Below are 13,546 nucleotides of genomic sequence, written 5' to 3'. Positions count from 1 at the left end.
TAAGAAGGCAGAATAATGGAGTATAAATGAGGAGTATTTTCACTACATCTTCAGCAAAAGAGCATTTTTCTGTGAAAGGAAGATTTCTTTTTGCACTAGCGTCAAAAGTCTGTAAATGACAGTAGGTGGTTAAGCTGGTCCTGAAAGATACCAGCATCTGCTGGATGGATTTAAAGTTTATACAGTGAGTCATGGAGTAAAGATTATTTTCTTGGCACCACGAGGATGACTTTTGGAGTTAAATTATTACCACCCATGGGATAGTTTGTCTTAAATGTAGACACAGACAATTGTGCTGTCTGCAGCTTGCAATACAGAGGTGTCAAATGTTTAAGTTATTAAAGCGCAAGTTAATCTTAAGTGTGCAGGAGCACTATAAAAATACCTCCAGATCTATAGAACAACAAGTCCAGTTTGATTTTAGGAAGGCTAAACATCGATTATGATTCAGATCTCTGACTCAAATGACATTAAGAATTGGACAACCAGTCCCTTGACGTCCTCTATTCTTAACAACCTGTAACCCAATGCCTCCTACAGAAGCAAACAGTGGGAAATACAAACATTCTTCCCCATCTTCTCTGCAGTATTCCTGAAACCATCCCATGGGCCAGACTAGTCCATTTTGTAGGCCTTCTTGCTGATAACCACATGTCTTTGAAGTATGATATTCATACCAGTCTAAATTGCTCTCTGCTAATTAACTGATGCTAGAAAGCAACAGCATAGCTACAGGGACTTGTCTCCTCTATTTATGTATTTTTTATTAATTTCTTCCCATTGTCATATGTGTGTGTTTCTATGATTATATTTACTGCAATCAATCAAATATATGTGTGTAAAACTATGTCCAGCTAATTACTGCACTCACTATGTCCAGTGCTATTTCAGTACGCAGGTAGTGAGTCAAAAATAATCAACAATATGTTCTGGGGATAATTACAGGGATATGGCTGATTGTAATTACATAATACGTAATATTGTAGAACAAAATGTAATCTGGGACTTAATTAGAATGGCTTGATAGTCCACAGAGTCGACTTCAAGTAATGTTTTTTAGCTTTCAGTCGCAGAGGATGACTCAGTGCTTCTGAGCCCAAGCCTACTGCTCTGCAATCAGCAGGAAATACACTGTACAATGCAATAAGAGCATTACTGCAAGCAAAGTGGTTGGCTGATTGTAAGCCTTAGGAAGCCAAAGAGTTGCCAAGTCCATTAAGAAACATTCAGTCGGAGAAATTAGTTGTACAACTGAAAAGGCTTTTGATGCTGTACTCAGCCGCAGCTCTCTTTAAACAGTTCAGTATTTGCAGTTCATTCTTTACCACCTACACCGTTTTCCTCACATGACCTCAGCCCAAATCCCCAGCGAGCAGCACGCAGTAACTGAGAGACTTCTTGATGAAAAGTGTTAAGCAGAATACAGATTCAGTCCTTGCTGCAAGGTTTTCCCTCGCTGTTTAACAAATTGTCTGCTACAACCACAGAATTACAGGTACAAGTAGATGAGTAACAAGTGTGAGTAACTGTGAGTTTATGCAGGGTAGCATAAGCATTATTTAAGAACCTTGAATTAGAATATTACATGGTATTAATAGCAATTCTGACACCCAGTTATTAGTCGGAGCTTTGAACAATCTGATGCTGTAGGAAAATTGCACAAACACAAGGACTGTTGTCTGTTTCAGGGTTATATGATATGAACTGTTAAGCTTTTGCTTAAGATTCTGGTTTCAATGTTTTGCTCTCGTTTCTTTTATCATGAAATCTATTTTGTTTTTGATTTTTAGCCTCTGATGTGGTGAGCCTAAACGGTGGCAGCAGCAGCCTGGTGTACAGGCTGAGTCCCGGGCCGTGGCAGACATCCAAAGAGGTTGTCTCTCTGAAGTTTAAAACCCTGAGGAATTCTGGGATACTGCTGCATGCAGAGGGGCAGCAAGGCGTCAGCCTCAGCCTGGAGTTAGAGAGAGGAAAGCTACAGCTGCTGCTCAGACAAGGTACAACACAACACAAACATAATGGTAGCCATTTATGGAAGCAGACTTTTCCTCATACATACTGGAGTAGAAGTAATGGTATTTAAGAGAAAAACGTGGGACAGATTTATTAAAAACCTCTTTTAAAAAAATGTATTTAAAGAAATAGACACAAAAAAGATACGTTATTGGCCAAAACTATAACCTGATATAAATTTGTCTGATCTCCTAGTCGGGGTCATAATCTGGTACATGTCCAGTGCTACTGCCTTTTTTAGATCACACAGTGGAACTTCCCCTGCACACGTGCCCCTTCACTGCATGCTTTCTTCCTCGTTGTGTGAAAACAGTGACTCTTCAGCTTGATTTTGGTAAGGAGGACACCATCACAGGGAGGATATACTGGAAGGTCGCGAGTCAAGACTGTGTCAGTTTCACCAAACGACTCCTGTATTTTTAGACACCCCAGGACACTACAGTAAACTGTGTTGACTGTCTAATGCTGTGGGTTAATTTGCGATGTGACTGTCCCATTCCTGTCCTTCTGTGCCTCCTTTGGGCTTCAAAGCTTTGCACTCTCCTGAAAACTGTTGTACTATTGCCAGTCTGTCTGGTCAGATTGAAAGTTGATGTTTTTCTGTGTGCTGAAATCAAAAGCACACACATAATACATGTAATGGCACTGTCACACTAGAGTGGTGGTGATCTGGTGATTGCACTGAATTTCTGTTACATTAAGCGACCCATTGCAAATAGTTGCAGTGACCAACTGGTGTCCCGGTGGTTGAGCATGCAACATCCTCAGCTTCTGGACAACCACTTTTAATTGTAAGGTGCTTGCAGAGGTCAGCTGGTTGGAGGGAACCTATATGTTTGGTATTTTTTTAATGGTAGATTGCCAGATTTTTTTTAACTGCACCCTATGCACAAAAAAGCAGCATAGCATTAGCTCTGGCTCTTAACTCAAATTTCCCTGCAGTCCCCGAAGATCAGCTGGTCTCAATGGAAGCTAAAATCATCTGATGGCTCATCATTCTTTGCATCATATTGTCAAGCTATTTGTGGAGCTCCCAGCTGCTACATAACCACTGATCTTATTTTCTTTCTGTGTGATACCTTTAAAGGTTATCTGTTATCAGTAATGCTTGTTGTTGCTCTGACTTTCCATTTATGAACAAATATTTGAAGTATAAAGAATGGCAACATGTAAAAATGCAATGTGGTTCTTGATATTTGACATAAGTATACATTTTAGTCTAAGAGGCTTTTTGAGTGTCCATATGTAAGATTTTTTTTAATCAAACTGATAATCAAGCAGTAACTACGTCAGGTTTTTTTTAATCCTTTCAGCGGTTTGTACACAAATAGACAAAAGAAAGGCATCTTAGCACTCAGACATGCTACTGCAGTTGGTAAGAGCATTTTTAGCACACCGATTTTGCAGTTAAGCACATTTCCTCTGAGAAGAAACATGCTATTTCTGTTTTTATTTTCTGGTTCTGGTATTCTATGTTATTTTAGCACACAGAGGTTTTTTGTCACTTCAGGGTTGTATTGGTAAAAAACATCTGTATAAGTTTGAGGACAGCTCAAACTCTAAAATAACTTTAGATTGTTTTTGGTTTGAGATGGTCGTTACACACACTGCCATCTGATTGGTTTAGTCTTGGCTGCTGCTGCATCTCTGTCTAGTTACAGCCATGATGGATGGTACCCATTCACTGTAGCATGTGTTGGGGCTGGACTCTGTAAGCCTTGATGCATGGCTTACAGTCTGTATAGATTGTGTGTGTGTGTGTGTGTGTGTGTGTGTGTGTGTGTGTGTGTGTGTGTGTGTGTGTGTGTGTGTGTGTGTGTGTGTGTGTGTGTGTGTGTGTGAATAGGGTTAAACCAGAGGCTGTCAGACTGCCATCGTTAACATATGGCTTGCCAGTCATCAGGATTCCCATCAGGTCTTTTCATCCATCTATCTTTCCATCTTTTTGCCCTCTCACCATTTCATGTCTACTAAAAGTGATTCCTCCATCGCCTCCTATTTGCTTTCATCTTCCCTTTTATCCACCCCCTGACTTCTATTTCTCACAAATGCTCTTCATCTCTGCATCTTTATCTCCCATCCCTCCCTAGGGTTGCAAAATTCCCGGAATTTTCAAAGATGGAATCTTTCCATGGGAATTAACGGGAATTAACGGGAATTTATGGGAATAAACGGGAATTAACGGGAATTTATGGGAATAAAGTGGGAATTTTCAAAATTGAAGGTTGGCTCTTCTTAGGGAACTTAAATATAGTTGAGGAAAGTATATTTTAGCATAATATTGACAAAAACAAACAAATGCAATTCAAATACACTTGAATATCCATGCCATTCCTTAATCACATGTACAGAGCACAAGCTTGCTGCATGGCTATTGAGACCACCTACTGGCACTGTGCATGCCTCCATCACATGTACACATGGACCACACTTTTGAGCCTGAAGGACAAAGAGTATTAAAGGCACACATTTGAGCCTGTGGACTTAACAAGTGAGGTAAGTTTTGATGATATTATGGGAAAATATATTCATTAAATGTTTAAATTGTGAATATCACATAAAATGTATTAATCTGATAGATAGCAATCTGATAAGATGCTAAATAAAATGCTAGCATCTGATAAGATGCTAAATAAAATGCTAGCATCTGTTAGATGCTAAATAAAATGCTAGCATCTGTTAGATGCTAAATAAAATGCTAGCATCTGTTAGATGCTAAATAAGCCATAGCTAGTATAACATAAAGAAGATGCTAGCTTCCTCATTTGGTTGTTTTGTTTTGAAGATCATTCCAGTTGTTTAGCTAGCCTTACTATTTATATCTGTTTATTATCATATTGCAATTGTATTATTACGATCTCTTGCATTGCATTAGCATTTTTACAAGCTCTTGTTTTATTTTACAGAAAAATGCCACGTGCGCTATCTGATGTGTGGAGACATTTTACACCAGCTAATGTACAAGGGAAATCTGTATATATGTGTAAGTATTGTGATAAGACGTACGTGAAGAATGCCACAAAAATGCAGCAGCACATTGCAAAGTGCAAAAACATTCCTCAAGGCCCAACACATGCAGCAGCCAGGAGTTCCACTCAAGGGGAAAATGAATCTGTTTCAGCTGTATCAGAGTCAGATACCCACTCATCAGCTCCTGGTCCCTCTGGCATCAGAGGATTCTTTGCTTTTATGGATGACACTAGCCAGAAAAACGCAGATGAGTGTTTCGCTCGTGCAATCTATGCAACTGGCTCACCCCTGATGCTGACATCCAATGTGTACTGGAAGAGATTTTTGAATGTTCTCCGACCAGCATACATTCCCCCAACCAGACATGCATTGTCTACTCATCTACTGGATGAAGAGTTCAGTCGAGTTCAAGCCAAGGTGAAACAGACCATTGACCAAGCTGACTGTATTTCAGTCATCTCTGATGGATGGTCCAATATCAGGGGACAAGGAATTATTAACTACATAATCACCACTCCTCAGCCTGTGTTCTACAAGAGTGTAGACACAAAGGAAAACAGACACACAGGCCAATACATTGCAGATGAGCTAAAAGTGATCATCAATGACCTTGGACCAGATAAGGTTTTTGCACTGGTCACTGACAATGCAGCCAACATGAAGGTTGCCTGGGCACATGTGGAGGAGACCTACCCTCATATAACTACTATTGGCTGTGCAGCCCATACACTAAACCTTCTCCTAAAAGACATAATGGCACTAAAAACAATGGACACTCTGAATAAGAGAGTGAAGCAAGTTCTGAAATATGTTAAAGGCAAACAAGTAACTTCCGCTACATTTCTGTCAAAGCAAAAGGAAAAGAACAAGAGTACTACACTGAAGCTTCCCAGCATAACGCGATGGGGTGGTGTTGTTATCATGTTTGACAGCCTTCTGGAGGGAAAGGAGTCTCTGCAAGAGATGGCCATATCCCAGTCTGTAGGCATCGACAGTGACATCAAGAAGGTCATCTTGGATGATGTGTTCTGGGAAAGAGTATCTAGCAGTCAGAAAATCCTCAAACCTATTGCAGCAGCAATAGCGAAGATAGAGGGGGATGGTGCCATCTTGTCAGATGTCCAGTGCCTTTTTGCAGAACTCAAAGAAGAAATCCAGACAATTCTGCCCACTTCCCTACTACTGAAAGCAGAGGAAACGGCTGTGGTCAAGTCATTGGAACAGCGGAGGGAGTTCTGCATGAAGCCAGTGCATGCAGCAGCATACATGCTGGACCCCAAATATGACAAGGGCATACTTTCCGGGGAAGAGATCAACGGTGCCTATGCGGTCATTACAGCCATGTCTGACCACCTGGGTCTCGATAAAGGCAAAGTTCTAGGCAGTTTGGCAAAGTATCGAACAAAGCAAGGCCTTTGGAAAGGGGATGGAATATGGCAGTCATGCCAGCACATATCTGCAGCCACCTGGTGGAAGGGACTATGTGAATCTGAGGCCCTTGCACCTGTAGCCTCCATCCTCCTCCAAATCCCACCATCATCAGCCGCCTCCGAGCGCAACTGGTCACTGTTTGGGAACACCCACAGTTTGTCAAATTTATCTTAATCTTCGATCGTCAGCAGTGTGACTCTGAAGTGCTGTACTGTATGTTTGTAAGATTTCTCACATAAACACAAAAATGTCGATGAAACGTTTTGCACCATTGGTCCCTTTGGTTTTATTTTATAACAATGGACTTATTTTTCTACGAAGGTTTGAACTTTTGCAGTGTTTAAACCATAGAGAAAAGTGTGAACATGTTCAAGCCTGTCGGAGAAAAGTGTATAAAGGGTGTAGTGACGGGTTTTACAGCCATAAAACATCCATAATAATTGTAAACAATAAAGTTGGCTACTTCGCGGATTTTTAGAACGTAACTCCCACGATAAATGAGGATAAACAAGGGACCCCTGTACTTGTTCAGTAACCCATCAGGGTGGTTTGATCTCAATTATAGACTTAAAAGAAATAACATTAAAACAAATGACTGCAGTTAATTATACATTTTGTTAAAGTTTTGCTGTTATGTTGGCTCTGACTTCACCATATAGCATGTAATAGAAAACATACAAAAATGTATGGTAAGTGTACTGCTGTTAGCTAGGTATCATTGGCATTGCCATCGATGCTGAGGACATATCATCCTCCTATTGGCTGAAAATGTAATGTTTGCCCCCCCTTTCATTTTGCTATTTAGCCAAGCTGGCCATTCACCTTCCAGTTTTTGCCTCCCCTTTTTGAACCAGGGGTGTGAGCGACTAGTTGACTAGGTTTTTAAATACTGCCACCCTTGCTATACATACTTGGTGGAGCAATTATTCTAATTGTATTATTTTACACTGCCAGTTAACTGTCACTTCTGAGATGTTATGCAGATGTTACACAGACTTTTAGCCCGAGCAGATGACACCAGCCCTCTCTGCCTTGTTGCCTCAGAATAAGCTGGCAGATTACCGCTCGCCCAGAGCAATGCAGAACTACATCTAGCACAGCGGGTGGATGTTAATTTGCAGGGAAAGAAGGCAGCTGGCACAACCACTGCTAATGTTAGCAACACTCAGCATCTGACACTGAGCGTGTACAGTGTTATGCATGGCGTCACACTTTTCAGCTGCATTTTGATTATTGTCCATGTTTAACCTCATCCATTAGATTGACTTGGATTTAAATGCCTTCTTATTGTTTTCATACTTGCAGACTGGTTGATTAGTTAGAATTTTTCTTCCCATCTAATCAACTAGTAAATTAGTCATAAGAAACATCCCTAGTGTGAACAAACACACGTACTCAACATAGCAACATCCCAAGTCCTTTGAAATAATAGCAACAGAGCTTTCATTGTGGTTTCTCTTTCTGTTCCTCTCCACCCTGTTTCTCAGCAAGACTTTTTCTGATTTAATTAGTGTTGTTTTTCTGAGTTTCTCTGCCCACATCTCAGTATTTTATTTATTTATTTATTTTTAATCAGAAGAGACACTTTGGCTGTTTTTAGTTGTACTTTAATTTTCATTCTCCTGTCTTGCCTTCTTGACACACACAAAGACCTTTTTGATATTCTCTCCAACCATCTTTTCTGTTTTCCTTCATTGTTATGTATCTCTGTCTTTTGGATATGCCAGAGCAATTCTTTTCCTCTTATGTTATTTCAAAAGCTTCCGTAAACCATTTTTCAGTCCTTCATCTTTCTGCCTCATATTTTCTACATTTTTCTCCCTCTCTCTCTTTTTCACTTTTCTGCACAAAGTTTTTAGGTTACGAATTGTGCAATTCGGGTCATCTGCTTTGTGCACTTTTGTACTAACACTAACACATCCAGGTCTGACCCTCCTGGAGCAGATGCTGTCCACATTATGAGGCAACACTGAGTAACAACCCTGCACAAACAGCAGGTCTGTCCTGATGACTGAGGAACCAAAATACAAATTAAAAACTAGGTGGTAGATGAATTACTTTTTAGCAGATGCTAGTACCTTCAGCAGTTCAGTACTTTAAATAATGTGATTAATTCCTGCCCCTGTCACTCTCCTTTTACTTATTAACCAATTATAATTTTCTGCATGAGAGAAATTAAAAAAATCACCTCTCCTGTCACTCGTTGCCAATTTGTTGACCATCTCTTTTTAGATAATTGCATTCTTGATGGAATCTGTGTGATTGCAGCAGGTATGTGTAGTGAATATATAAGGACTAGAAGTTTAAATACATAGCTGACTGTATGGAAAGCCCCAGCACATAAAGAAGCCTTGTTGCTTGCTTCCTAGATATGAAAGTAGTAACCAGGTCATTAGTCACAGTCACCTACTTGGCTGCACTGCAGGGTGTAATTACTGGCCAATCTTATTTTGTGACACTGCGTTGGCAGCTAAACATGTTATGAAATCTCACAGCAAATATCACACTACCCCACAAAAGAAATTCCAATAAAAGTTTACTTTACAGCAGGTCGTTTTAAGTTCATTCAACTTATAAACCCAGGGGCCTTTATAAATTTGGGTTAACTGAATATACATTTGAAGAGAATTAATTTTGAAGTTAGCTTTTAAGAGGACCTTTTATGCTCATTTCCATCTCCTTTTTTTAAATTCTTGGACTAGTTTTCATTATTTCATATATCATTTCATTTCAAAACATATTTGAAATGTTTATGTTATGCTGGGCTTTGGTTCAACCTCTCAGTTCATTTACTCTCTGAAACAAGCTGTTCTTGCTCCCTTCTCGATGCCTTTAAGACAGCTTTCTTGAAATTTCCTGCACCTTGCAATAGAGACTGTTTTAGTCGTTTTGAATATCAGGTGGATGGGGCCTGTGTGGTCACAGTCAGAGCAACGTGCCACCATATTACAGATATCAGCACCATTTGCATCATAGAGAGCCAAGAGTAGAAAAACTGTCTGAAAGCAAGAACTGAGAGCAGCATGAAGCCTACATTTGCGATTGCTGCACATATTTCGCCTTTATTATTTTGAATCTTTGGCCTTCTTTGGTCTTGTTGATTTGTCCAGGGTATAACCTGCCTCTCACCCTATGGTAGCGAGAATAGGCTCCAATGCTCCTGCAACCCCGATAAGTGGAAGAGAATGGATGGATGGATGACCTTGTTTGATGTGACTATCAATGATTGTAACAGTATAACAGAAAATATTGTAGAGGTTGAAAGGTCCACTTTAAGATACTAAGATTAATCAACAGTCACAGACTTATTACAGCCAGATTTGTTTTTCTTTCAATTTTCCTCAATTTTATGCATATTTAATATGCAAAACCTACAGCTGCAGCTATCAAAGCGATTTTGTACCAAAGTCAGTGCAAAGACAACAATCTGAGGCTTCACTGGTGAGTTTTTTGAATTATAAGTACTGAGGTAATGCAGTGAGGTAGAGACTGAAAACATAGAGCAATGAATCTCCTCTTCACAGTAAAAAAAGAAAAAAAGAAAGTTTTAATTCTCAAGCAGTCTGGGCTGGGAAGTCAGACATGTTTGTGTCTTTAAGTGCTTGTTTTAATGACTAGAATGAAATCTCAAAATTTACATTTAAGCATCCTGTAATTGTCTGATTTTTCCCAGCTGTCGGCCAGATGGCCTTTCTAAATGTCGACTAGAAAAGCTTTCTGGACCTTGTTGCAAGGTCGCAAGGTTTCTATAACTTAATTGTTGTTCAGCAAATTTAACAATGCTAACAGCTAAGGAGCTTGGAAAGAAAAGTGACTAGACTTCTTTGAGTTTCTTGAAGATGTTTCACCTCTCATCCAAGAAGCTTCTTCATTTCTAAGACCAAATGATGGAGATTCCCTAGTGGGAGTTGTATATTAAAGGGTTCATTGGCCCACTATTGATCATCACATGAGCCAAGGTGTGGAAAAGGTGTGTACCAGGAGTGGGGTTTGAACCCACGAGAGTATTTGCTCATTGGAACTTAAGTCCAACGCCTTAACCACTCGGCCATCCTGGTACTTGTGCAAAAGGAAAAAAAGGGATTTATACTGCAGTTTGGTAAATTAATACAAACTTTCAATGAGCTGTCTTGACTAAAACTCATCTTCACTGATTTGATGAAAGCCCAACTAAGATAACTATGTTTTAAAAGCTTTCTTTACATGTATGTGTTCCTTTTCTTTCCCTTCTACCTCTGAGGAAATGTTTTCTGCCCAGTGTTGCAGGGTCCTGATTACTCCAAGTTTGTGTTCCAGCGTGTCCAAGTCCAAGAGTAGGTACTGGTCTGTGTGTGTGGGCTTCCAGTAAACTTCTGTGTTGAGGTTTCCATTCTCCTCAACGTGCACAGCACAGTACTGAAGTGGCAAACTGTTGTCCTTTGTGTCTTCCCTGTTGAACTTTATCCACTGAGTTGATGTGAAGGCTTAAACTTCTTGGCTTTTGATTTCGACCCTGTTGTCATCCACGTATCTGTACCAGTGGCTACGTGCTGCCAAGGGCTTTACTGTCCATTTCCTCCATGTAAATGTTGGCCACAGTGGGTGACACCGGAGAGCCCATGGCACATCCATGTTTTTGTCTGTAGACACCCTTGTTGTATTTAAAATATGTGGTGGTAACGCAGAGGTCTAACAGTTTGCAGATGTTATCGGGGGTAAAGCTGGTTCTCTTTTCTAAGGAACTGTCTTGCTGTAGTCGTTTTCTGACAGTCTCCACTGCCTCAGGTATGCAAGTGAAGAGTGAAACCACATCAAAGAACATTTTGGTTTAATCCGGATCCAGAGGAAGTTTCTGGAACTTGTTGGTAAAGTCAGTGGAGTTTTTGATGTAATGGGGTGTGTTCCCCACAAGGGGAGCTAGGATGGATTGTTGTTTTCGTGGCTGTGATTAGATCCACTGTGGGCAGCTATTATGGAGAAATGGCAAAATGGAGTCCTTTGGCTAGTGCCTTCTTTTCAGGTTCAATGAGGTTCCTGTCTGATAAGTTCTTCACTCACTTTTCATGACTGTCTTCAGTTCACTTCAAACAAAAACGTATAATTTTGAGTCGATGCCTAGACCAGACAGACAAGAAGAGGAAAACACCACAACCAAAGACTGCTGAAAGACCTTTACAAATCCTGGAGGAGATCACTTGAAGATCAAGTGTCAAGACCACTTTAAAAAAATGACAGAAAGCCTGGTTCCTAAGAAGGAAAATGTAAAGAAAGATGGCTCTTTCCACAGTACTGTATGATTGTTTTTCCCTGGTTTGTATGAGAGGGTATGACTGGACTATTATTTGATGTGTCTCCTCTGGCTGGCTGCCTCATAATCACACTTTTGGCTACAGCCTTTGACCATTTTTGTCCAGAGACACAAAACTTCTGTCTCAGCGATGTTTGCTGGGATCACTGAACTCTCTAAGCCCAAAACAGAACTATTCACAAAGTACTCACAGGCTCTCCCATTGCCTGTAAATAAAAACGATAAATGAGATCAGATAGTCCACTATATGCTTGAATTTGTTGGCAGCTACTTCAGCACATACATATAATGCAAGCTTGAACCTTTGCACCTTTGCTAGCTTTGGAAAGAAGACATTAAGCTCTTAGCCCCGACAGCAGAATTCAATAAATCCCACAGTATTTCACAATATCCAAATTATAGCAACACTCAAATGCTCAATATATATTAAATGACTCTTTTAAGATGAGAAATGATCCTGTATCTGTTGGTTTTCGTTTGATCAGCTTCTCTTAATGTGACCAAATGTGATTTTTGCATGTGTCATTTTTGTTAGTTTAGATTATTGTGCAAATTAAGTCTACAATAAAAAGTGAAAAGAAATAAAAGATAAAAAGATGATTAACCTCACTTCACATGATGCAGGAGGGAAAAAGCACTAGAAATACTTTCTGAGGAAGCAAAAATCTTCCTGCAAACTTCTCACTTGGTGACCTGAGCTGTGAATCATTAGCGAGTTTCTGTGACAGACATGGTGTTTTATGGCAGTCAGTTGCTGAAATAATTATACCAGCCAGTTTTCTGATAAGAGCAATCAGATTTTGAGGAGCTGTAATAGAATAGGAGACAAGATACAGTGACGCGATAGTGTCTTGCGGGCATGAGTAGAATGACAAAATGATTTAAACTTGTGTTCAGTACAGACTTATAATGATGAGACAGCAGACTCGGTCTGAGGAAGAACTGCTGCAGTCATTCACAGTTTAAACTAGGTTTCAAACTTTTTTCCCACTCTATTTCTCAACAACGTCTTGCTCGTGGGCACACACATTTCCATTTAAGTCAGATTTCAGTCATTAAAAAATGGATCTGATCTGCATCTTCTCTCAGTTTTGTCTAGTAAGGCCTTCGGGTGAATATGCTGAAGACAATTACTCAGGATATTCTGTCTTTTTCTCTGATGTTCATAAATAAAATCTTGCACAATTTATCAAATGACACATATTTTAAAAGTTTAAAATAGATTTTCTGACTGATTCTGGGATAAGATGTCGTTCAGCTACAGAACATCATCTGTGTTTATGTGTGTTACACGGAGTCTAATCGGATATACTTACCTTATGGTATATTATTGATTATTCCAGCACGTAGGAGTAAGTGTTTCTTGTAAGGTGCCTGGCTTTGTGTGTGCAAGGTTAAGTGATCTGTTACATTAATTGGTTCTATTTAAACAACCTGGTAAGTTCTGATCCACAGAGTTTTAATGCAGAGATATAACAGTGAGCAGACAAAAGAGTTTTGGAAGGTGGAAATATCAGAACTGACACTTGACCTTCACATTTAGTGTGAAGGTCATAAATCTACAGTGCATAATACAGTGTTTCCCAACCACTGAGGTGTGATCCGGTGTGCCGTGATCTGGTTCCATCTGATCAGTACTCTAAGCAATCGGCATGAGTAACCGGCAGAACAATTACATTCTCTTCCACTAGAGGGCAGTGCAACTGCCTTGCTCTAATTAAATGGTTGCCAACTACCAGTAAAACATAAGAAGGTGAAGAAGAAATTACATAATAGTCATGCTGTGAGATGACACAGTACATAATAGCAATACATAAATATTTGTAAAGAAAAAGTAGTCAATCT

General features: G+C 39.8%; 1 protein-coding gene and 1 non-coding gene across 2 annotated transcripts in view; one reads left to right on the top strand and one right to left on the bottom strand.

The window, feature by feature from the left end:
* LOC146647653 (contactin-associated protein-like 4) overlaps window positions 1-13,546 on the top strand; it is a 152,604-nt gene that overhangs the window by 61,485 nt on the left and 77,573 nt on the right. The window contains exon 5 of the mRNA XM_085387960.1: window positions 1,791-1,997. Within this exon, the coding sequence (XP_085244086.1) occupies window positions 1,791-1,997 (207 nt within the window). The remainder of the gene's footprint in view (window positions 1-1,790; window positions 1,998-13,546) is intronic.
* Window positions 10,390-10,472, bottom strand: trnal-uaa (transfer RNA leucine (anticodon UAA)). Its single transcript has one exon. It is a non-coding gene; the product is annotated as a tRNA-Leu (tRNA).

Source organism: Rhamphochromis longiceps, linkage group LG18, assembly GCF_057381845.1.
Source record: "Rhamphochromis longiceps isolate RC_006_pf linkage group LG18, R_longiceps_female_GT1.1, whole genome shotgun sequence".
Classification (NCBI taxonomy): domain Eukaryota; kingdom Metazoa; phylum Chordata; class Actinopteri; order Cichliformes; family Cichlidae; genus Rhamphochromis; species Rhamphochromis longiceps.
The sequence above is the reverse complement of the archived record's forward strand: the minus strand, read 5'-3'. Positions and strand labels throughout refer to the sequence as shown.